General features: G+C 44.3%; 1 protein-coding gene across 1 annotated transcript in view; it reads left to right on the top strand.

Annotated features, from left to right (window-relative positions):
* Positions 1-26,541, top strand: part of anks4b (ankyrin repeat and sterile alpha motif domain containing 4B) — a 34,214-nt gene extending 7,673 nt beyond the window's left edge. The window contains exon 2 of the mRNA XM_039774730.1: positions 23,957-26,541. Within this exon, the coding sequence (XP_039630664.1) occupies positions 23,957-25,115 (1,159 nt within the window). The 3' untranslated portion in view covers positions 25,116-26,541. The remainder of the gene's footprint in view (positions 1-23,956) is intronic.
* The last annotated feature ends 435 nt before the right edge of the window (positions 26,542-26,976 follow it).

Genomic DNA, 26,976 nt, shown 5'->3' with positions numbered 1-26,976 from the left:
AATCCATACAAAGCAATCAAGTTTTTACAAAAAGCAAAATTGAGTTAAAAAAACATTTTTTTAACAATTTAATCATTTCAGAGAGAGTGCGGTAAGGTGTCATCGGAATTTAATGGCTGGTCTGGGCAATTCACAACACAGCGAAGCCGAACCTGTTGTCACCGTGATATCATCTCACACTGCCACTGCTGAATTCTTCCAGATTTACGGAAAGTACGCACACAAGTATAAACGGTACAACACTTGTGTAGCAGGAGCGTCCGCTGGAGCAGGAAGTATAAACCCAGCCTGACAGGTGGCAACACAGCACTTCACACAGCAACAGACATTTTATGTTGGTTTATGTGAGAAACTATTGCTTTGTGTGCTTTTCAGGAAATATTTTTGGAAAAATATTCAGCCCTGTGAGAAAAGGAAAAAAACAAAAATTCAGCCCTGAAACAGCTCATTGGACCTTATTAAGTTTTGAAATATTAAACAAACCTGCAGCCACACCACATGTGCTTCAGAATAAGTCATCTGAAAGTCCGACTGTCCACCACACTACTTGGTCACTTATTCTGGGTGTCTATGGTTCTCTGTGTAAAGAAAAAAATAATCCTAATATTTGTGCAATATGTGAATTTCCCCTTGGGAGTAATAAAGTATCTATCTATCTATCTATCTATCTATCTATCTATCTATTATATAGTGCCTTTCACATCTATCTATCTATCTATTTATCTATCTATCTATCTATCTATCCATCTTTCTATCTATTATATAGTGCCTTTCACATCTATCTATCTATCTATCTATCTATCTATCTATCTATCTATCTATCTATCTATCTATCAGTTATATAGTGCCTATCTATCTATCTATCTATCTATCTATCTATCTATCTATCTATCTATCTATCTATCTATCTATTAGATGTTTCACAGCAGAAGGATATCAAGAGTGTCAGAATACTTAAAGGTCAGTATGAGATTTTCAGTTCTTTTTCTACCTGCACACTCGTCTTTGCAGGACAGTGGCTCGCATGTATAAAAGTTGAGTTTTTAGTGGCAGTTGAGGTCAGTGTGGAAGATCCCAGGGGGCAGCATGGCGTTAAGGAGTTTGACAGCTTGGGGGTAAAGCTATCCTGATGCCTGGCAGATCTTAATCTGATGCTGCAGTATCTTCTCTTGGATGGCAGAAGTGTGAAAAGTCCATGTGAGGGGTGTAAGGGGTCCTGCTCAATGCTGCAGGCCTCGCGAACACTGCGTTTGTAGAATTTGTCCCGTAGTGAAGGGAGAGGCACCCCAATAATGTTCTCTGCTGTCTTCACTATCCTTTGCAGTTGCCATACCAGACAGTGTCACTGTCAATGGTGCCTCTGTAGAACATGCTGAGGATGGAAGGGGGAAGACTTACTTGCTTCAGCCGCCTCAGGAAGTGTAGTCTCTGCTGGGCTTTCTTGATTAGTGATGAGGTGTTATGCGTCCGCGTAGGTTCCTCAGTTATGTGCACACCGATAGTATAGATAGATAGATAGATGGTAGGGATGAGAACAGCGTCCTGCTGCCTACTGCTGAGAGTTCATTCTACAGTCAGTCAGTCAGTCATTTTCCAACCCGCTGTATCCTAACTGCAGGGTCAAGGGGGTCTGCTGGAGCCAATCCCAGCCAGCACAGGGCACAAGGCAGGAACAAATTCCTGGGCAGGGTGCCAGCCCACCGCAGGGCACACACACACACACACAATAGGGACAATTTAGGATCACCAGTCCACCTAACCTGCATGTCTTTGGACTGTGGGAGGAAACCCACACAGACACAGGGAGAACATGTAAACTCGGGAAGCGAGCCCAGGTCTTCTTACTGCGAGGCAGCAGCGCTACCACTGCGCCACCGTGCCGCCCTCATTGTACAATAAAATAAAATAAAAAGAGGAATAACCTTAGAGGTCAATCATCACCCCAAAAGCGGATAGTAGACGTCACGTAGTGTATGTGTACCACATCTCAGGTCAGTAGTTCAAATGGTTTGCGAGCTGCAGGTGATTTCAAATCCTGGATAGACAAACGGACAGCCACAGTAGCGTATTATATATCAACATTCTGGTTCTTCTTATACCTTTGACTTGAGCCACCACCCTTGAAATTGCTGTGCATTTAACAACAGTCCATTCTGGTTGTTTTACAGGACATCTGCTGATTTCTTAGTCATTTCTTAGTCATCTTTCAGTACATTTTGTTGTTCACTTGACCTTTATCTGGTTTACTGACACGCTGGCAAAGGTTTCTGACATTTATTAACTCTTTATGCTATTTCTTTAAGATGAAAGCTATAATACCCTAAAATTATTCTTCCACGCCTCATAACTCATCCCCTGCACGCTAGGAATCAGCCTCGTGACTGTTATCCGAACTTTCTCTAGTGCTGTTATATCTTTTCCATAGACCAGAACTGACCACAGTACTCCAGATGAGGCCTCACCAGTGACGTGCGGTGAGGTTCATGGCTGGTGACTCCTTCACTTGATTCACTCTTCAACTGGCACGCTGACTACTGGTTATGTTTCATATCTCATCAGCATTCGTTACACACACAGGTAAGGCGCATATTTGGCTAAGAAAGAACGGCGAGAGAGAGAGCGCATTTGCTCCTCACCCTCCGTGTGCTCTAAATTTGTTGTTGCAATTCCACAATTCATACTCACTCAGTACAAATGAAAGTCTAGAGAGGCGTACAAAAAACGGATTTCGGTTTTCACCTTAATTGAAATACTTAGTTGATTTTAAAAGCTTGTAATTCTGATGTTTTAATCAATTTTAATACAGACTGTTCAACAAAAGGGGAACAAGAAAAACGAGAATATTTTATTTAAGGTCAAAATTTAGTTTTTAAATCCCACCATTTTATAAAATTGAAAACCATTTATGGTCTTAACCTTTATTTGTAAATGAAGTCCATGCACCTATCCTTCTCCATGAAAATTTCCGTCAATTTCTTCTAAAAGTCCTTCCTTATTTTCCTTTAGTTTTAAAAATCTTAATCTTCCATTTTGGCAGTCAGTCGGAATGAAAAATAAAAATAAACGGGCCGCAGCAGAGCACTTGACTTTCTGATGTCGCTAACTTATTGGCGCCTCTGCGTAGAAGAACAGCAGCAACGAGCACCTGTTAAGCTGACATGCGCCCCCTTCAGGGTGAGGCTCGGTACTGTCTGCCTCACCTTGTGCCTTTTCACTGCGGTTTTATGTCCGATCAGCAAGACTAAATATGTCACAGACATTCATTAAAGATCTTAGCCAGAGTGTGGAAAGTCAGGGTGTATAATAATCGTGTCTGCAGACATTATATCCACGACATACAGAGAGACAGCGACAGGCACGTGACAATCATACGCATCAACCCCATCAGTGTGTAAGGAGAGCGCAGTCCGAGGGGAGGTGAGACTCGTTGCTGCCCACCTCACGTTTCTCCCGTGTATTTGAACAAGAAATGCACAAATTCAGTGATTTTGACTATAAAAATGATCAAAATCATTGGAATCACACAGAAAACATATTTATAACACAGACCAGTGGACACATTTATATGTTATCATTATTATTTTTTTTTTTTTTACTTTTCATGATGACCCACCTGCCTCCCTTGAGCGCATGTCCCTGGGCCTCACCAGTGTGTTATAAAGCTTGAGCAGAACCTTCTTGAAATTGTACTCCCCACAGCAGGGCGCTATATAAGTTGACAGTCTGTTTGCCTTCTTAATGGCCTCTGATGAACTTTCTGTGGAGGTTGATAATGTTTAGTCCACTATGACTCCTAAATCCTTCTCATAAGGTGTAGTGGTTGAGTAGCAAACTGGTCTGGGCTGGCCAGTGAAGGTTCAGGCCTGCGTTTATTGTGATGTATCTCATAACTTGCCAAGGTGGTGCGACTTCTTCAAAAACACTATGGGATGCAAGCCAGAATCCCACCAGCCAGCCCAGAGGAGGTGTTGCCGAACCACTTGAGTAGCTGACTTCAGTCCACACCCGTCCAGAATGCACTTCACTTACAAAGATTAAAGCATATGTTCTGTGATGTCCCAAAACACACAAATGCCTCACAAGAAAGAAGATCACCGTTAACCCCTGGCTTGGACTGAACAGAGCAAGAGCACAAGAAATCTTTACTGAGCGAAAATGAAAAATACAACACAAGGTTCAAAAAAGCAAATAAAAGGAGTTTCCAAAGTCAGTCCTGGCAAACAAAGTTTAAAACATAATCGGTAAAAAGATTCAAGTTCCACCTCAGAGAAGGTTGAAAGCCAATAGAAATCACAAATCAGAACAATATTTACAAAATCACCAACTCCAAAACGTATTCAAAACAAACCACACTGGACTTCAATTCCCAGCATGCCTTTATATTGCTGGTTCCCTAACCTCCTTGGCGTTAACCCCAAGTGACTTGGGCTCGGAATTCTATGCATATACAGTTAAACCCGAGGCACACTTGTGTTGAGGTGTTATATTGTGCTTAATAGTGTTAAGCCCAAATAAATTTCGGCACATTATTCTGCTGTCATCTCGTGGATAAACTGCACAACACACCAAGGTGGGTGCTCAACTGTGTGGCGCACCTGGGACACTGGAGTAAGATGGTGGATTTTGTAGTTACTGCTTCAACATGATCGAAACTTCACAGGAAACAATTTACTGCATCGATGTGATTGGGGCTTCATGGCTTTTAAGGGGCACAGTGCATAGAGCAGTGTGATGGTGTGGCACACCAGGGAGGCTGGAGTAAAACGAAGGGTTTTATAGTACTAGTATTATTGCTTCAACGAGATCGGAACTTCACACGGAACAATTTACTGCTTCACCGTGATATAGTGCATAGTGTGGTGCGATGAATAAGAGAGTGGGGTTTGTGGTTATTGCATCAACGTGGTCGAGACTTCATGACTATGATGAGGGAAGGTTTATGTAGCACTGTGCATCAGGGAGTCTGGAGTTAGATAGGATGGGTTTCAGTACACTGGTGTTGAGGACCAAAAGCGTGTATTGATACCAGCATTAAACTTTTTGTCCAGATCCAATATTACTAAGGTTTGAAAAGTCTCCAATAAGTGATAGTGTACCAAGTAAATTGACAAAATCCTTTATTCTGTTGTTTTGTCCAAGTTTTAAAATATCCAAGGCAGCATTGGCCCACATGACCTTGCATAATCCGGGTTCCACTGTTTTTACATTTTTGTACACATCAATAACAGACAGAGGTGCCATATGTACAGCTAATCAGCAGCTCTAGGCAGGGTATCCCAGACTAAAATAATCTTAACAGTAAATCCATGTATTATTTCAGTTTATCATTCTGATCTTGTCAAATCACACTATTGGCCCATTTACTCCCCTAGTACCCGATGTCATTAGAGCCCCAGTATCCTTCAGCTTCTATTTCTGTGGTCTGAAGAAACTTACTTCAGGTGAGTCGAGAGTGGGCTTCTTGAGAAGGGGATTTATTAGTGGCTGTTTGAACAAAGTAGGAAAAAGTGCCAGTGCTGAGTGAGGTGTTGACGATGTGTGTAACTGCAGAAATGAGTGAGTTGGCGTGATGGGGACGATGGGTCAAGTGGACAGTGGTCATGTCTTAGCCAGGGTCCCCTCCCTGGCTGGGATTCAAATTCATGTTTTATGTCTCTTTTACTTATCTGATCATGTGCAAGATTTCCTTATTTTTTGGTTTTGTCTACATATATAAATTGCCTTTGTTATGTTCCATGTGTTTTTTGGGGGTTGGTCCCACCAGCAACTGCCCTTTTGCAATATAAATCTGGGTGGGATTTCCACAGTTCTTGGCGGATCACTGTGAATGCGCTCCGGTGTTGGTGAGTTTGTGCTTTTGCTGTGCTTGAGCTTTTGGTATGTTTTGGAATTTTGACCATCATGTTCCATATTTGACTACATTTCTGGATTACTGTTTTGGGGCTTTGTTTGCCTTTGTGTTTTGGGGGTAATTTCTTTGTTTCTTGTGCTGCACGGATTTTCATTCTTATTGAATAGCATTTTGAGTGAATAAACTTTTATTTCATAAACATTGAGGACTTGCTCTTATTACTAGCCAGGGTTTGATGGTGATATCCCCCTCTAGCGGGCATTTTTGGGAGGTGCTTGTTGGGATGTATGCACAGTACACCCCCAAAATTCGTGGGGATTACGTTCCTAGAGTACCCGCGAATTGTAAAAAAAAAAAAAACGCAAATTTTGGATGCGGTTAAAAAATGCCTATTTTTATAGCTTAAACCCTAAATATGCCCCCAAAACACTTTAATTTAATTTCAAACTCAACTTAATACATTACCTATAAAAAGAATATAAAGGTAAACCCGTATACTGTACTGCTATGTCTCCCGCAGTGCTAGAATGTAAAATAGCGATGTTTCCGCTATATGTTCTGTAATTCATGCAAGCTCGTTTCATTGCCTGAAGCTTTAGAAGGTGCAGGGTCTTTCGGTGGCATCTTGGGGCTTTAACCCTTAAACTGCCACACACTTGGAGGTTAATGCATCCCTGGACGACAAATACTTTTTTGCTGCACTTTAAGTAAACGTCACAATTCACAAAGAAAAAGTGACATTTTAACGGAACACATTTTTTTTTCCTATGCAAAGAGCATCACAATTACTGCAACACTGATCATTTTACACAATGCTAATGAACTATAAAAACTATTTAAAAAACTACTGGAACAATATGTACAAGGTGTAACTGACGCCATGGATGAAATTCAGTAAATCACCGAGCCGACTGCACTTCAGCTGGCAGCACGCAAGCACACAGAGGTAAGCGCTGACGACTGCAGGCTAGTGTTAGTGCAGCTTGGGTCACAGAATTGCACAGAAACACAGGTAGATTGTAGAGAAAGGAACTTTATTCAAACACTTCAAACAAACATGTCTCTTTCAGAAGTAAAACGAGCTCAGTATGCAGTTAGTTCTCGATTAAAAGAATAGGCAAACATAGGGGAGCACAACGGGAGCTGGACCCCCAACAGGAGCAGAGGATGTCTGGTGGAGGAGAGAGAAACAAAGCAATCAGCCAAAAAGGACACGTGCTATTCAGGCTTTCAAGTAAGCGTAGCGTCGTGTGAGAAGCATATCACGCGACAGAGCAGCCACAAATAAGCAGTGAAAGTAGTCTATCAGCGTTTTTTAAGAGGGGTTTTTGAGGAGCGTCTGTGTCTTCTAGGGGTGTGTTCAGCCCCCCTGCTCACAAGGGGCTGGCAGTGGTTATGAGCTGGCTGCTCAACAAATGTACGGCACTGACTGATCAGCTCCTGCGTGCTCGCAAATGGCACTGGCAAACGGCTATAGCTGGTTGTGACGGTTTAGGGGTTAAGAGGAACAAAATGGAACACAAAACAAGAAGACTCAGCTGGAGATGCATCACAGTCAATCAGCAGCAAGGAGAAATGAAAAACGCTTCATAAACGCATCGCAACGCATCATAAAGGTTTGGGGCAGCCACCCGTATATTGTTTTTCCTGGCTGCAAAAGGGTTGAAATAAGTAGCACAATGTGCATATAACAGAGTCCAAAACAGAACTCACTATAGAAGCCCAAGATGGAAGGCTTTAAAGGCCTGTAGAGGAACTGATGTCATCAAAATGACCAGAACCAGAAGTGACGTCAGCAAAGGGGCCGGCTTTGGAAGTAATGTCAGCAAAGGGGCCAGTTTCGGAAGTGACGTCAGCAAAGGGGCCGGCTACGGGAGTGACGTCAGCAAAGGGGCCGGCTTTGGAAGTGACGTCAGCAAAGGGGCCGGCTACGGGAGTGACATCAGCAAAGGGGCCGGCTTTGGAAGTGACGTCAGCAAAGGGGCCGGCTACGGAAGTGACGTCAGCAAAGGGGCTGGCTTCAGAAGTGATGCCAGCAAAGGGACCTGCTCTGGAAGTGATATCTTCTAAGATGCTGGAACCTTGCAGGATTTCCCGGGAAAGGTCTGTAGGGAACTGAGAAAAACAGTCAGTGCACTCTGCCGCCCCCTGGTCAGATGTTTTATTACACTTACACAGACCCTTTGGCTGCTTCCTACTTGCACGTGTGTGACATGATGCAGCAGTCCGGTGATTTATTTGTTTTTATGGTGGAGATTCCAGGGGCGCACCCAGCCTTGACCTGACCCGCACAAACTCACAAACAAAGCAATCCGGTAATCAAACAGCTGTGGAAAGCAGCCCGGACACAGACAGGCAGACATCGTTATAAGTCACCCAACACACGCTTTTTTTTCTATTCATTCTATATACAGTGAAGCACACAACCCCAAAACTCCCCCAAAGTCCAGGCCTATCCAAAATGCCTCTCTCTTTTCAGGCCGCCTCTTTTCCTCTCCTCCCGAGCTCCGTCCTTCTCCACTCCTGACTCCAGCCATCGAATGAAACCGGACATGCTCCAGGTGCCTCCCGATAATCTTCCGCCGGCACTCCCCAGTGTGGCGGAAGTACCGGCTATGCACCTGGAAGTACTCCGGGTGTCCCTGTTCGTCTTCCCCCCAGCACTTCTGAGTGTGGCGGAAGTGCTGAGGACCAGGGCCCTCCAGGCATTGGGGTGCCCCCTGGCGGTGACCACGGGCCCCTATAGGGTTGAGCTTCCAAGCTCAGTTCCCGTGGTCCCCAAAGCCACTAGGGTGGTCGCCCCCTTGTGTTCTGGATGAGGTGTAACCCCTCATCCGGCCCTTCCGGGCATCCCGGCTGGGTGCCACCCCCAGGCACTTGACGCGCAGCATATAAAGAATGTAATGAAAACAAATAATATAAATGAAAACAACAATACCAGCTCTGTTGCCCTTACAGCGATTCCACATTATGTACATCAAAGCACCAACAAAACACACACAGTAAATCATGAAACAGTTCATGAAAAACGGCAACAGATGAAATGTAATGATGAAAATGGATAGTCCAGAGATCTGCACGTTGAATGGGAATTAGGGCTGTGCGATATGACCAAAATCTTATATCCCGATATTTCATTTCATATCCCGATATCACGATATAGTACATTTTCTTTGTATTAAGTGAATAGTTTATATAATCACCACTCCTTTTTTTTTCGTTTAAATTAAAAAAATCAAAAATGAGAAGTACTCAACTTGTAATTATTTCTGTTCTTTTATTTAGAACATTTGAGCAAATGTTTGACTTAGAATGTAAACATAAAATATTAATGTATCAAATATAAAACACAAATTACTAAAGGCCCGATATAAAATACTGCTATATAAAATGCCTGACATAAACAAAATGTGAACTGTAGCAGCAATAACTCTCACAACATATATTAAATATAAAAGGATCAAAGCACTAACAACTAAACTATATAAGGCCAATAAACCCTTTAAACAAAATAAATACAAGTCTAACATTAACTGTCAAAACCAAATGTAAACATTGTACTTCAAACTGTAGCAGCAATAAGGCTTACGACAAAAATATATTAAATATATAATATTAAATATAATGTTTTTTAGGCTACATTCTAGTAAAATGTTAATTTGCACATCGTAGTGTGGCAAATCTCCGTTAATGAGTTACAGCTGATCGCCCCGTGCGTGGGACTGGGCGGCGCTAGCGTGTTGATGCCGTCCAGCCCCAAGCACGGGCGATCCGCGTAACTCATTAACGGAGATTTGCCGATATCAGTTGTGGTGTAAACGTAATGTAGCGTTCTGTTCTTTATTGTAGAGTTCTGTTCTGTGATTTACATCCCTCTCAGTTATTTATTCTGTTGTCCCTGTTATTTCTGATGGACTGTAATAGAGTGGAAGGTAAAGAAGGTTTCGGAGGGATGGGGGGATTGGCGCTGTGAAAAAGGAGGAGTGGACGACGATCTTGTCGCCCTTAGCTAAGAGAGTTTGTTTTTGGATTGCTGTCTGTTCGGCGTGGTTGTGGCCAACAGCAACCATTTTTTTTTTGTTTGTGTTTAATAAAGAGGGAACTAACCAAGTGACCGTCTCGGATCGTCATTACGTCTGGAAGACGCTACAGTAATTTTAACAAGATTAACGCTGACAGCAAACGCTGCAGGGAAAATTATGCCTTAAGCAAATTGTTTTGGTAGCAATTAATCTTCCAAGCTTTTAACATGCTCGTTTAAATAGTACCTTTACAACTGTAATATCCTACGTGGCCTGCCTCTCAGTTGTAAACTCTCTGCATGCTCGCTCACGTGCTTTTTGCGGAGGTGGTAGAAGGGGTTTGTCGTGATGGAGTCTGTGGTAGCGATCGGTTTGCAGCATAATTTGCACAGTACCGTTTTCTGGTCCGTGTCAGACTCTTCAAATCCAAACCATCTCCATACTACAGAGGTAGCCCCTCGTTTAGGAACAAGGTCCTTCTGTGTGGAGCTACCTGGTGTTGCCTCGTCTTCATCAGCCATGCTAGTGTGTCTGCATCCACGTGGTGGCCATCAAAACAATGAAAAAAATATTGCCGTAAACAGTTTATTTTGCGACACCACGAAACAAACGATAGCGTAATGTGCAGCGATAGACGTTTTCATATTGTCATCCGATATATATCGTTATATCGAACAGCCCTAATGGGAATGTAAAGATAGTCCTACCGCTAGTTCCTGAAATGGTGAAGACGGGTTCAGGAGTGCTTCTATCTTTGCAGGATGGCCATGAATCCGCTTACAGTCCTCATGTACACAGGCAGACAATCCAGACACCAAACACGAAACAATCGAGGACAAAACGAATAAGTACAGGTAACCGAACAGAAGGCAGGCACAGAGACAGGAACTTGAAACACAAATTTCAAAAACTGAGGCCCACGGTGTCCAAAAACAGGACTTTTTAAATAAACACCTCAACGTTTCGTGAGATGGATGTCAGGGAGAGGGACCTCAGTACAATTACACAACACGTCAATGGAGAACAGACTAGGGAGTGAGGAGAAATTACACAAGAAACGAATCGCATAACCACACAAAAAGACAATCTTTCAGTTTGACATTCTTGACGCCTGCTGCTGCCAGATTTACGTCTTAGTCGTGTCGTATTCTGCCAGGTCTCTAAGTATCTTGCCGCCACGTGTCTGACGCTGAGCTCGGTGTTTTCTACTTTCTGAAGCTGATCCTGTCACTGTTTAGACCAGGAGTCTCCAACCTTTTTCTACCTGAGAGCTACTTTTACAAAATGAAAATGGCCGAGAGCTCCTCATGTTTTCTAACGTTTATTCTCACAGCTTATTTCAACCCAAACAAACTGAATAAGCTTATTTTGCCTGAACATTTACAAAATGTCGGCGTCCACAACTCACATTTGTCATTAAAACAGCGTTTCTCAACCTTTACGTATTTGCGACCCGAGTTTTCATAACAGTTTTAATCGCGCCACCCTCTGATGTTTTGTTGAAACCCTAATAAAATTTATTCCTATACTTTTTGCTGCCGATACACCGCTACAAGTTTTATTATACCTACTTAACTTTTATCGACATTTATCTACCTCTATATTTATTTTTCTAGTATCAGACTGTAGTTTAAGTTCATTTGTTTTGGTTTCAATAGACGTATTTTTCATATTTTCGATTCTTGTTTTCTTTTTTTCACATCTTTGCGCCCCCCTTTTGTTACTTCACGCCCCCCCACAGGTTGAGAACCGCCGCATTAAAACATCACAAAAAATATTTAGTTCACCTGCACGTGCATTTTGTGTGTCTGTGTATCTCACTCACACTATTGAATTAAAACCTGAATGCTGTCAAAACACAACAATGCAATTCCAAATCCACAGATATGACTTCTTCATTTGTCGTTTTGTCACATGTCACTGTGTCACTTTACTCACAGGTCCAGTTGCTCCACAGATATGACTTCTTCATTTGTCATTTTGTCACATGTCACTGTGTCACTTTACTCACAGGTCCAGTCACATGTGTGATGTGTTTTTTAGTTCGTCAGATGCGTGGCACTGAGGTGTCTGGTGGAGTGGAGCCCCCTTAGGTTCACTCTCGTGGAGTCGTTTCAATGTTTGTCTGTCAGTCGTGTTCTCAACTTTGATTTCATGACATTCACGTCAGACTCACAGAGGTATGGAGACCCAAACACAGCAGACATTTTCAGAGCTGCTTGGTGAAGATTCTTCTAGTTATCTTGTCCTACTAAGCTCCAGAAATGCTGAGAATGCTGTTGAGACTCTAACTGCACATTATTCTGAAGGTTTACTAATATATAATATATAAAATCCAATGTCTGTCTGTCTGTATGTCTGTCTGCTTTTCACAAGAGAACTACTTAACAGATTTAGATCAGTTTTACTTCTATAATCTGCTTGAACATTCTGGTTGATTTTGCGACTTTCTCTCATTTTGCTAATTATCACGAGTATTAGTACCGATTTCTTTATTTAGATCCAATAGCACCAGCGGGACTCCCTGCATCAACCTTTCCACTGTGGCTCAATTTGAGAAAACCACAATCACAAATTTAGGTGTGAAAATGGATCCCACTTTAAAACTTGATCGCCATGTGAACGCAGTGGTAAAATCTCGCTTTTTCCAGCTGAGGCGGCTGTCAAAAATCAAGCCTGTCTTGTCTAAGCGCAACCTTGAAACAGTGATACGTGCTTTTATAACCTCTCGTCTAGATTACTTCAATGCGCTTCTTTTTGGAATTAGCCAGGCCTCCATTGCTCGCCTACAGCTGGTACAAAATGCGGCTGCTCGATTTTTAACTGGCACAAGAAAGCATGAGCACGTTACCCCGATTTTGGCTTCCCTTCACTGGCTTCCAATTCGTTTTCAAATTCATCTTAAGATCCTTGTATTTGTTTTTAAATCCTTTAATGGTTGTGCCCCTCTTTACTTGGCGCAACTGCTGCACCCTTATGTACCATCTGTCTCGCTCTCTCAGGTCAGCAGACCACATGCTTTTACGTGTTCCCAAGGCACGATGCAAACTCCGAGGTGAACGCCCCAAAACTCTGGAACGATTTGCCGTTGCACGTTAGGCAGGCTCCTTCGCTAGCTGCATTTAAATCATTTTTAAAAACACATTTTTACTCTTTGGCTTTTAACTGAGTATGGGATGTTGGCTAACTGTTGTGGAATAGGCCCTGGACACAGACAGACGGACATCGTTGTTTCACCCAACACACGTTTATTCTGTACAATATTTACAATAACTGTGGTGGGTTGGCACCCTGCCCGGGATTGGTTCCTGCCTTGTGCCCTGTGTTGGCTGGGATTGGCTCCAGCAGACCCCCGTGACCCTATTTGGATTCAGCGGGTTAGGGAATGGATGGATGGATGGATATTTACAATAAAGTCAGTGCACGTCCCCTAAAGTCCAGGCCTCATAGTCCTTTGTGCCTTTTCTTCTGGCCTCCTCCAGTCCTCTCTCCAGCTCCGTCCTCTTCCACCCAACTTCCGCTCTCGAATGTGCAGGGAGGTGGCCCCTTTTATACCAACCCAGGTGGGCTACAACTGCTTCCCGGCACTCCTCCATGGACACGCCCCCGTGTGGCGGAGGTGCCGGCTGCACACCCAGGAAGCCCTCCAGGTGTCCCCATTCTTCTTCCCCCCAGCACTTCCGGGTGTGGCGGAAGTGCTGGGCTCAGGTTCTTGGGTGCAGGCGTGCCTGGTGGTGGCCACGGGCCCCTACAGGGTTGGGCTTCCAAGCCCCCTACCTGAGGCCGCCAAGAAAAACCAGGGCGGTCGCCCCCTCGAGGTCAGCCGCATGCGACACTGTATATTTGTTTATTAAGAATCTCTTCAGTTCTTATGTGTTTATGTGTTTCTCTTTCATTTACCCTTTGGTTTCGTGTGTCTGATATGCTGGGTTTTTATTGTACAGCACTTTGGTCAGCCTTGACGTTGTTTTTAAAGTGCTTTATAAATAAATAAAATAAAATAAATGTATTAGTACGAATCTGAGAAACACACAGTGGGCCGAGGGGAGGGGAACTATGATACACTCGCTCGCCAGCTTCAGGGCGTGGGCCTTAACTCCGCTTAGCTAGCGAACGAGAGAACAATTGAATTCAACTTTGTTTGATATTTAAAATCAAGTGTTACTTAAGTCTTGAGGAGTTTGAGTCCGGATATTCTCTTAAGTGTCTGCCACACTGACCAGATAGACTGCAATTGAGATTGTGGGTCGTGATTTTGTGTTAAAAGGATCATGATAGGATTTTTTTTTGGAAAGATCGCCCACCTCTAATTTGACTAATGGAGTTTTCAAATTTATGTAGGATTTGTTAACCCTTTGGCGAGCTACTTGGAAAGGGGTGGTGAGCTACCGGTAGCTCGCAAGCGACATGTTGGAGACCCCTGGTTTAGATCATCCATTTTTAAACAATGAAATTTCTTCTATTATATAAGCTGCTAACCCAAAGGGCAACTCTATTCATCGGGGTGGGCAACGTTGCTCCTGGAGGGCCACAGTGGCTGCATGTTTTCCTTCCATCCCAAATTTAAATTTGAATCCAACCCTTGCCAAAACCTTATTTAATTGTATGCCTTGTTAGTCTGCAATGTTAGGTTCCTACATTGTAGATTTTTTTCCTTTCCTGGGTATGACGTTAATCTGCATCCAGTCCCGCATGTAGGCCCTCCAACCTGCAGGGACAACACCTTGGGGTTGGTGGCAGAATTGGCACTCCAGCCACCATAAAAAACCTCCCACTTTTTCCACTCCATCTGAACTAGTGTGGTGCTGAGGTGTCACCCATCACATGGCTGGCATTCGGGTCCTAATCTGGGATCCTGAGGTGGTTTGTCATGTGGTGGGGGTGGCAGTGCGCTGGATCACGTGGGCTCCTATCCTCCTCTCTCAAGGATGTCATCTAAATGATTCGAGGCGTACAAACAAATAATTTTCAGTCTGTCACATTTTTCTTTGAAGTGTTTTATTAAACCAAATAGTGCAAGATGAATGCACACAGGTGTAAATGCAAACAAGTCAGAGGAAGGACTGCTGGCATTTGCATCTTATTGCTAATAAGGGGCCATTTAAGACACTGAATGCAGCTGATAAAGACTGAAATCAGCAAATAAGGATGGGGAACCTTAACCATCTGGACAACAAGGACTCCTAAATCAAGATGCTCTTTGTTGACTGCAGCTCCGCCTTTAACACGGTTATCCCCCATGAACTCACCCATAAACTGTCTGCACTTGGCCTGCAGCCCACCCTCTGTGACTGGCACCTAGACTTTCTGACTAGCAGGCCCCAGTCTGTCAGGATTGGTAATAGGATTTCAGCCACCATTACCACAAACACAGGCGCCCCACAGGGATGCGTCCTCAGCCCCATCCTCTACACCCTGTTCACCCACGACTGTGTCACCTCCCACAAAGATAACATCATCCTAAAGTTCGCAGATGACACCGCAGTGATAGGACGCATCACTGGACGCATCACTGGTGGGGACGAGGAAGCCTCACCCTCAACACAGACAAGACGAAGGAGATGATAGTGGACATGAGGAAGGAGAGGAGACCTCACTGGCCACTGTTCATCCGAGGGCTTGAAGTGGAGAGGGTGAGCAGCATTAAATACCTGGGCATCTACACCAGAGAGGACCTCACTTGGACACTTAACACCACACAGCTGGTCAAGAGGGCTCAACAGAGGCTGTACTTTCTGAGGAAACCGAGGAAGTTTGGTATGTCGACTAAGATCCTCAGCAACTTCTACAGCTGCCTTGTTCAGAGCATCTTGACCAGCTGCATCACCATATAGTACGGCAACACCACTGCTATGGACCGCAAACGCCTGCAGAGAAGATCACCAGGACTCCACTGCCCTCTCTGCAGAGCATCTACAACTGCAGAGTCCGCAGGAGAACTGCCTCGATCCTCAGGGACCCCACCCAGGACCCCACTCACCCCCAACACTAACTGTTCACACTTCTACCCTCAGGCAGGAGGTACAGAAGTATGAAATTCAGGACTTCCAGGCTAAAGAACTCTTTCTTCCCCAAGGCCATTAATTTCCTAAATGACTGACTGGAGTTTATAACCGTGGGCCACCTCATTCCATCGACCTCACACAACCGTATTGGACTTGTCCATCACACACCTACCTGCACAATTACACTTTATACTTCTATTGTGTTTTTATACCTTATGCTGCCTCTGTTACTTATTTTCTATTTGCTACTTAGTATTTATGTTTATCTTTATATGTTGGTTTGTTAACCATTGCCATTTGGTGTGGACAGCAAAGAAAGACTTTCATTGTTCAAGGAAAACGTGTTTCCTTACTGTGAACATGACAATAAATTTTGAACTTGAACTTAACAAGCGAGACCATTAAAATGAAACATCAAAATGTCACTTGAGCAATATGAGTGTGGAGACACACAACCCCTGCACCAATCACCTGGCCTGTCACAATGCCTGTACTCTTCCCTTCCACCCGACTCCAGCCGTCCGAATGTAGGAAGGCGGCCCCTTTTATGTCCACCCAGATGTACTCCAGGTGCTTGTTGATGACCTTCCATCGGAACTTCCTGGTGTGGCGGAAGTGTTGCACTAGCACCCGGAAGCACTCCACGTGTCACTGGAAGGTTCTTCCTCCACCTGCCCAGGTGTGACGGAAGTGCAGCTCTCCTGGGCTTTATGATGCTCGGGGCGCCCCCGGCAGTGGCCACGGGTCCCAATGGGTTTGAGCCTCTTTGCTCCGTCCCCCTGGTCCCCTCATCATCCAGGGCGGTTGCCCCCTCGTGGCCCGGGGAACGTATAGACCGCCTCCTGGTCCTTCCAGGCACCCCAGCTGGGTCTGTCCCCCAGCCTCCTGCCACAACGAGCTTCATCAGCAATAACTGACTTTTCATTAAGAAACTGAGTTGGAACAAAAATCTATAGCCACTGTGCCCCTCCAGGACGACGTTGCCCACCTCTGCTCTGGTAATTTCTTAGCTCTGCCCCAAGTTGCCATCACTAGTGGTTCCTCCAGGAACATCCAGAAAAAAAAATGGTGCCAGCTGCCAAGAAGAGCAGCCACCTAATGAGATTTAGCTGTTGGCTGGAAGCCCCTCTGCTCAGGTGCCTTGGTTACTAAGTGACTATCTGCTCAAACGTCTTTATGGCGGCATATCAACTACTCAGCTCGAGGACTTTGTCCTTAGGTTGTTCACTCATTAACAAGCAGCTTGCCAACATCGCACACAACCAACTGGCTGCCCTTCCCAGATTTTATTTTACAGATGTTTGCTGAACACATTCATCTCACTCGCTGCCATGTACTGTCCCTGGTGGGAGATGTCCACGCTTCATTCCTACTTTTGCCTTGTGGTTCATTTTCTTGAATGCCAATGCCCGTCACACCCACAACCCTAAATCCAGATAATTTGATGTTTGAAGTAGATGGTTGCTTTTACTTGTGCCCGGGTGCCAATTCCCACCAGACATGGAACCCTCCCCTGGGTTTGTGGACTCCATTTTGTATGGATGGCACAGGGATGAAGGGTGGAATTGGGGGTTGTGTGCCAAAGCAAAATAAAGCAAGGCCTGTAACCGGGAATTGGAGAGCTAAAGAAACGTTCAGGAGGTGAAATGTCGAAGGATGTATAGAGGGACTCATAAAACAGTAAAGATCAAGAAACAGCCAATCTGAGCAATGTAAATTATAGTCAGGAAACAAAAAGCACAGTTGATCCCTTGGAATTAACAGCGGGTTAGGTGCAGAGGAACTCCACAAACGTGAAAATCCACTGTGATAGAAACTGGGCCATCAGCAAGCCCCAAAACCCGAACACGAAAACTCAAAGAGTCCCGGTTCAAATAATGGAAGGTTTATTAACCAAATTGCTTCCAGTGCAAACCACAAGCACAAATAACAGGTTATCTCTTCTCACAATACTCTCTCTTTTCTCACCACTGCACTTCGCTCCTCCAGTTGGGTTTTGCTCCATATCCTCCCGGCTCCGACTCGCCTGGATAAGGCAGTGCAGTCTCTTTTATTAAGGACTCGGACTTTTATTACGTCCGGTGCCAGGGCCACTGCCCAATGGAAGTACTTCCAGGTCATAGGGAAGTCCCCTATTTTACGGAGCACATCTCCCTGCAGTACCGCCTTGTGGAAATTCCGGACTACAACTCCCAGCATTCCCTGCTGGTTCCTGAATGGGCATCTATACGGAACGCTGCTGCCATCTAGCGTCTGGGGAGGGGGATAAACATCCCCCAGGGATGGTCCTTCCCTTTGTCCTTCTGTCGTGGCCAAGGAAGGTATAAAGTCCATGTCCGGTATGGATGCCTGTCCATTTATTTGGGGCCCTCTATATGGACTCCTGGCCGGGATGCTCATCCATCTTGTGTCCATCTTGTGTGCATCCTACACCACAAATCCATGATTTTTGTATATCCTATGTTTATTGCACTAAATAAGATTCAGAAAGATAGAATGATTGCTGTGCAAGCGAATGACGTACTATATGTAAGACTGGCTGCCAAGACAAAGATGCGTTGTGCCCCAACAAAATGTAACTTCTTATAATAAATTTGTGTGTTTATTTATGGTAGTTAAAGAGAAAAATGATTAATGTTACAGATACAAAAGAAATCTAACAAAAGGCTAAGCACAAAATGATAAAACACTCATGACACAGTCCAGTTTTCGCAGATGATGGTGGCAGCGTACTTATGAAATGAAATCCCTCGTGAAGAGCCTTCTCAAAGTTATGTCCTACTGTGATGTCGAGGTATGTAAAGATCTGTAGAAATCCTATCAGATGAAGACTTTTTTCCAACCCAGACAAAACCACACAAGCAAGCGGGCACAGGACAAGGACATAAATCCGAGAAAATTGTAATCCAATGAGTGTAATTGTTATCCAGTTGTGCAACAAAGTGTTGAAACACAAAAGTCCCCACCAGTTGCAATCCTACCGGCTTGTTATGGCTCACTATTAAAATACGGCCCCCTCATCCGTTACCAAGCAGCTCTTTTGGCAAACTGCAGAAGCTGCCCAATGATGCAGTACTCCTGGGGATGCTGGGATTTGCAGTCCATTTAAGTATCAGGACTACAGTGTTGTCTGTAGTTTTCCCTAATAGGTTGCAAAACTCAAATTTCTTTCCATTTTATTACTGATAACAAAACCACAAATAAGTGGATCCACAGCTTGTAAACCCACGAAGCGTAACGAGAATTCACAAGTGGAGGTCTGGATTGGAAGCCCTGCTGGGAGCCTGAAGTAGGAGTTGGATGGCTGTGTCTGTCGGATGGGTGAGGCCTTGCAGCAGAGGTGACATCATTTTCAAAGGGCTGCACCAGGGATTCAGTTTTAAAAGTTTGGGAGTTTTTAAGCTCAATTTTAAGGAATTATTTATTGCACTTGTTTTTAACCTCCACATGCACATCATTTATTTGTATGGATTATTTATTTATTTATTTATGGATGGAGCACTGCACTATTTATTTGGATACAGATTTCTTGGATTGATTTAATAATAGCACTGTCGATTTTTTGCACCTACCCCTTGCTAGGTGTATGTGTCCTCATTTGCCCGGCTCATCTCGGTAACGTTATCGACAGTCCTGGATGCAAGAGGAGCATGGAGCCAACCTGCACCATCACACTCTCCGTGCATGAACACACGAGAATTCAATTTTTTTTCTCAGCCAGCACTACAAACTACATGGGGTATGTCAGTCATTTTCTAACCCGCTTAATCCTGAACAGGGTTATGGAGGGTGCTGGAGTCAATCCCAGCTAGCATAGGGCACAAGTCAGGAACAAACCCCGGACAGGGTGCCAGTTCATCATACACACACACACACACTTACAAACAAACCGCACACTAGGTGCCAGTTTAGCGTCGCCAATTCATCTAACCTGCATGTCTGTGTGTGGAAACTGAGGCACGCAGAGGAAACCCGCACAGACATGGGGAGAACATGCAAACTGACCCAGGACAAGAACCCTGAACTCCTTAATGCGAGGCAGCAGCACTGCCACTGCATCACCATGCCTCTCTACATGGGGTATTAATATGGTAAAAAAATATATATTGTGGTCCACCAGGGCACGTACAACGACAGGCAGAGACACGAGTTTTCCAACACAACACACGTTTTTATTTACAGTCAGGGAGCATTTTTCTCTCGCTCCCCACAGCACAATACAGTCCAAAGTGCCAATATATAGCACAGTCCTTTTCTTCTTCTTCTTCTTCTTCTTCCTCCACCTCCTCTCCTGGCAAGATCTGTCCAGCTCCTCCCGACTCTGGATTTCCGAATGGAGTGAGGCGGCTCCTTTTATGTTGCTCCTACGAGTGCTCCAGGTGGTTCATTAGTGTTACCTGGAATCACTCCCAGGTGTGATGGAAGTTCAAGAAAAGGCCCCGCAGCTCCCCCTGGCAACCCCCTAACGGAACCCAACAGGACTGCACCAAACTCTAGCTCCCAGTGTGCCCTGCAGGAATCTGTGATGCCACAGCCACCCAGGATGGCTGCCTTCTAGCAATGCTCTCTCCCCCAGTCCTTCCATTCCATTGGCATCCCACCTGGGTAATGGCCGAGACCACCTGTCACACTACCCCTTCCTCAGCTGAGCCTTGTGGAGTGAAGCCTCCTGTCCCGCGAGGGCTGTACCAGCAGATTAGGAGTCTGACCCATGGTTTGGTCCTGTAAAACAAAGACAAAAGTGGGATGGGGAGGCGCCATGCAATGCCTCAGCAATGCTCTCTCCAACGATCCATCTATTCCATCGGCATCCCGGCCAGGTAATGGCTGAGGCTGGCCGTCACAACACATACACACACACTATGGTCTGAACACACACCAGAATAACTAAAAAGGAAGAGACATTTAAACAGAAAGAAAACATCTGACTTGGCAGGCCCAGTCCCCATGAGGTGCTATACAGGTTTATTTCTGTCGGTATAAAGGAGCCCCCTTGTCACATTTCTATATATTGTCACAAACTCCACAAAGAGCCATAGCAAGGTTTGGGTCTGCACCCCATATATTTGGTTTCCTGGCTGCAAATTGGAAGTAAATGACAGTAAATGGGATAAACTGGAGTCCAAAACAGAACTGAGGGAAAAGGGAAAAGATGGAGGCTTTTAAAGGTCAGGGCAGGAAGTGACGTCAAAGGGACCAGGATCGGAAGGGTCTTCAGACATAGGCTCAAGCCTGAACGTGACATCATGGGACCCGGAGCTGACAAGATCTTCCTTTATAGGTCCGGACACGGAAGTGACGTCAACAGAGCCAGGTGGAACTTCCCATGAGTGGTCTGCAGGAAAGCGAGAAAAAGAGTCAGTGCACTCTGCCACGCCCCGGTCAGATTTGGAATCGCCCTCACTCAAGCCCTTTAGCTGCCTCCCATGCGCATGTGTGAGATAATACATATATACATATAGATATAGATATATATAGATATATATATACAGTGGGATGCAAAAGTTTGGGCAACCTTGTTAATAGTCATTATTTTCCTGTATAAATCGTTGGTTGTTACGATAAAAATGTCAGTTAAATATATCATATAGGAGACACACACAGTGATATTTGAGAAGTGAAATGAAGTTTATTGGATTTACAGAAAGTGTGCAATAATTGTTCAAACAAAATCAGGCAGGTGCATAAATTTGGGCACCACAAAAAGAAATGAAATCAATATTTAGTAGATCCGCCTTTTGCAGAAATTACAGCCTCTAAACGCTTCCTGTAGGTTCCAATGAGAGTCTGGATTGTGGTTGAAGGTATTTTGGACCATTCCTCTTTACAAAACATCTCTAGTTCATTCAGGTTTGATGGCTTCCGAGCATGGACAGCTCTCTTTAACTCACACCACAGATTTTCAATTCTATTCAGGTCTGGGGACTGAGATGGCCATTCCAGAACGTTGTACTTGTTCCTCTGCATGAATGCCTTAGTGGATTTTGAGCAGTGTTTGGTCGTTGTCTTGTTGAAAGATCCAGCCGCGGCGCAGCTTCAGCTTTGTCACTGATTCCTGGACATTGGTCTCCAGAATCTGCTGATACTGAGTGGAATCCATGCGTCCCTCAACTTTGACAAGATTCCCAGTCCCTGCACTGGCCACACAGCCCACAGCATGATGGAACCACCACCATATTTTACTGTAGGTAGCAGGTGTTTTCTTGGAATGCTGTGTTCTTTTTCCTCCATGCATAACGCCCTTGTTATGCCCAAATAACTCAATTTTAGTTTCATCAGTCCACAGCACCTTATTCCAAAATGAAGCTGGCTTGTCCAAATGTGCTTGAGCAGACCTCAAGCGGCTCTGTTTGTGCTTCCTCTGCATCACTCTCGCATACAGCATCTCCTTGTGTAAAGTCGCGAATGGTTGAACGATGCACAGTGACTCCATCTGCTGCAAGATGATGTTGTAGGTCTTTGGTGCTGGTCTGTGGGTTGACTCTGACTGTTCTCACCATTCGTCGCTTCTGTCTATCCGAAATCTTTCTTGGTCTGCCACTTCGAGCCTTAACTTGAACTGAGCCTGTGGTCTTCCATTTCCTCAATATGTTCCTAACTGTGGAAACAGACAGCTTCAATCTCTGGGACAGCTTTCTGTATCCTTCCCCTAAACCATGATGGTGAACAATCTTTGTCTTCAGGTCATTTGAGAGTTGTTTTGTGACCCCATGTTGCTACTCTTCAGAGAACATTAAAGGAGGAGGGAAACTTACAATTGACCCCCTTAAATACTCGGATTCACCTGTGTATGTAGGTCAGGGGTCACTGAGCTTACCAAGCCAATTGGAGTTCCAATAATTAGTTTTAAAAGTTTGGAAATCAATAAAATGACAACGGTGCCCAAATTTATGCACCTGCCAGGTTTTGTTTGAACAATTATTGCACACTTTCTGTAAATCCAATAAACTTCATTTCACTTCTCAGATATCACTGTGTGTGTCTCCTATATGATATATTTAACTGATTTTTTATCGTAACAACCAACGATTTATACAGGAAAATAATGACTATTAACAAGGTTGCCCAAACTTTTGCATCCCACTGTATATATATATACTTTTTTTTTTTGGGTGGAGTATTCCTTTAAAGCAGAAATCTGAATGAAGGCCATACCAGACACCTTCGTGCCCGAGCTTTATGCCGTTGCTTCACTGACGTCACATGTTGCATTTCTTGAGCTGGTTCCCATGATAGACACTAAACATAAATACTTATGCAAACACAAACGTTGGAGTCATTCTTCTTCATTTACATACCTACAGAAAATTGTTTATTTGAACTTTGGAAATGTTTTGTTACAGCATAAGAGTATACTGAATGGATGCATATGCATAGAAATCTTTTATCGTGCAGAAAATTAGGATGAAGGGGATTGAATACTTTTGCACATCAGTGTAGATGCGCACAGGTAAGATGGAAAGCAGCTCCTCTCCATCTGCTATGTTGGAATATGGTTTTCTTCCATGAAGGTTGACCAATTACTGCGGTGGGTTGGCACCCTGCCCGGGATTGGATACTGCCTTGTTGGCTGGGATTGGCTCCAGCAGACCCCCGTGAACCTGTGTTTGGATTCAGCAGGTTGGAAAATGGATGGATGGAGGTTGACCAATTAGGGAATGTGACCTTGTTATGAGGAGGAGGATCCAATCAGGGAAGGGCCGCAAACAAAGCACGGCGTGTTTTAAAAACTGCCTCTTTTTATCCATCCACACCACAGCACCGAGCTGGCATTTTCAGAAGTTTATGGCTCTGGAGAGCATTTTGCGTTTTGGATGTTAAAAATGCTGGAGTAGTGCGGATGAAAGACAAAAACAGAGACTAATGTCTGCATTTTTAAGCTAAAATGTATTAATATGCATTGATCCTGTGTTTTACGGTTAAAATTCCTTTTGTCCACATCTGAGGGGTCACAAGAGATTTGCCCCCTCCTGTAGTTCCAGGCCTGGGTAGCCTGATTGCCACAGGTTGAAGTAGTTGTTTGTAGGCATCAGTTAACTGCTAATATAAAGATGAATTTCTTTCTTTCTTCCACACAGTGGAGATCCAGACAGGAGTGACATCTGGGGCAACACACCACTACATCACGCTGCAGCCAATGGCCACTTGACTACGGTCAACTTCCTGGTGAATTTTGGGGCCAACATCTTTGCTCTGGACAATGACTTTCATACCGCAATGGATGTGGCTGCTTCCAAGGACCGCATGGAGTGCGTGCGATTTTTGGATGACGCGGCTACAAGGCAGAACAACCAAAACCCAAAAAAGGTAGCCAAACTGAAGGATCAGGCTACAAAGGACGCCGAGAAAAGGGTCAAGTCCTGTGAAAGAGTCCAGAAGAAGCATGAGAGCAAAATGAACAAGATGTACCAACAGCAGCATGGCTCCGTCTATGGTTCTGTCCGGTCACCTGTCGCAGAAGGGACCATTAACAGTGTCAATGAGCATTTCTCTAAACTTATCGCCTCCAATACCTCAGGAACGCTTACCTCCAGGATCTTAGGGACATTACAGAAGAGGCTGAACAAGAAGGAGAAAAACACAGTGTCACATCATGGTGGAGACAATGTCATCTTTGTCAAGCAGGAAGGCAACACCTTGGGGCGTTCCAACCTTATGAACATGTTCATAGAACAGGATGAGTCAGAAGAAGCATCTGCCAATCAGGATCGAGGAGTAGGAGAAGAACAAGAAGAACAAGAAAACGAAGGAGCGGAAAGTAGCACCTCTGCTAACAAAGAGTCCATTTTCAAGAGGCCTGGCCTAGGAAACATGGTGTTCAGAAGAAATCTCATGGGCCTGGCAGCAGAACCTGAAGAGATCGCCTATAACATGGAGGTGGACTTTGGCCTTCGTATCCAAAAGGAGCTCTTCCAGCCGCAGAGAGAGGAGGATGAGGACGTCTACGAAGAGATGGACGGAAACCTGCCCTGGAAGGAAGATGAAATTGACCTGGATGATGACGATGAAGGCGAGACGTCTCCCCTGGCTGCCTTCTTAGCTTCCCTCAACTTGGTGGAATTTACACCCATCTTCAAACGTGAGCAGCTGGACCTGGAAGCCCTTATGTTATGTTCAGATGAAGACCTCAAGAGCATCCATATCCAGCTGGGGCCTCGCAAGAAAATCCTGGAGGCAGCAGCCCAGAGAAAAAAGGCCATGAAACACTCCAGCCAGATGTCAGACAGCTGCCTATGAAGAACCTCGAAGTTTTTTAGGAATTTAGAGGGACTAGAGGTTGTCCGTTGAAGTCCTGACTTTTCCCATGGAACAGATGTGCTGGGTCACCTCTTGGACTTTATGACAGAGCTTTCTTGTAGTGAACCACACCCAGTGACCTTCTACCTTGTCCCTCTTAACTGTTGAACACCCACTTCAGTGGCTATACGACCTCAGGGGGTCATGGAACTGAGTCTACCATCTGGGTTTCACACTCCAAACACTGATCAGTGTCTAGCAGGCTCTGCTTCTTCTTTCCTCAGAATCCACACATATAGCATCCTTTGTTGGACATCTAAGCGACTCATCTAAGGGGTCTCCACCTACACACCAGCACCTGAAAGATGGCTTTTGTCCTTTTTAATGACTAATTTAAAATTTCTCAGCTTCTCAATCAGACCTCGAACACTATAGTCAGTACGGTGCTACATAGACCAGACAGTTTTCCACATTCCAGTTTGAAATAAATGGGAGCAAGTAGCTTGATTGCACACCTCCTTCTTTTTCTTGTCATCTTGTTGAAACTCTTGGGTGGTCCTATTTCAGGCTTATTCAAAGAATTTGTACATTTTATATACGGGCAGAAGTCGGGCAACTCAGATCGATGTAAAGGATGGGTGCTGCCTAGGGGGCAAGAAAATGGAGACCACAAGTACGTCAGTTCAAAGGATAATAGGAGGTTTGTACAATGCAAGGGAATGGATTGCCAGCTGTTAACCCTTTTAGGACAGACTGACTGGGGGGGACTCAGGGACCAACAGAGCCAGACCTCGATTTCAGGCTGGGTTCAGTCACGCCCGCTGTATACCAGCGACCATTTTAACATTCATTTTTAGAAATCCGAAAATCACTTTCGATTAGATGTCCCTAATTTCGCTGTACTTAACCTTGTAATTACTTGTACAATTACAGAGTAACTAGGTGTTATTACCTTCTACATACTGGGTAACACGAGAATTAAGTACTCAATTGTAATTGTTATTCCTCAATTTATATACGTATCTCTCTATTATATAAAAAAAATCCTTTGACGCGACGAGACTTTTTTGTAGTCAACACTTTTTGAAAGATTTTTTCAAGTCTCGCAAGATGAAACTTTTTCCATGAGAATTTTGAAAGTCACGTCCTCCTCTCAACCATTTTCAAACATCGATCCTCTCATTCGTGTGAATGCTTTTGTCAGACACATTTCTTGCGCTCTCCGCTCTTATAAACCTTTACTTTTCCCTCATTTTAAGTCGTTCATGAAAAGTCCACAGTTTCATCCTTTAAAGGAGCATTTCAGGATATTATTTTTAAACATACAATATATTTGTTAAAAACGTTGAAGCCATTATCAGGACAATAATTTTATACGTTCTAGACGACACGTCAACAACTAAGTGAAGAACATGTAAAATTTTAACAGGCGACAAGAAAGGTAATGTAGTCCATCTTCCGCGAATAACATTAAACACCAAAGGAGATCCTGATATGCCATTCGTATTAAAACGTTTACAGTTTCCTGTTAGAATAGCCTGCGGTGGGATGGCGCCCTGCCCGGGGTTTGTTTCCTGCCTTGCGCCCTGTGTTGGCTGGGATTGGCTCCGGCAGACCCCCGTGACCCTGTAGTTAGGATGTAGCGGGTTGGATAATGGATGGATGGATGGATGTTAGAATAGTTTTTGCTATGACAATTAACAAATCACAGGGACAAACATTCGAAAAAGTCAGTTTATTTATTAAAGAGAAAGAAACGAAATTCACTCACGGGCAGTTTTACGTTACGTTGTCACGATGAAAGTCCAAACACAGAATCAAAATTTAATGCAATCTTGAAGAAAAGTTAATTCCAAATATT

Source organism: Polypterus senegalus, chromosome 13 (genome assembly GCF_016835505.1).
Source record: "Polypterus senegalus isolate Bchr_013 chromosome 13, ASM1683550v1, whole genome shotgun sequence".
Taxonomy (NCBI): domain Eukaryota; kingdom Metazoa; phylum Chordata; class Cladistia; order Polypteriformes; family Polypteridae; genus Polypterus; species Polypterus senegalus.
This window is presented reverse-complemented; position numbering and strand designations above follow the sequence as displayed.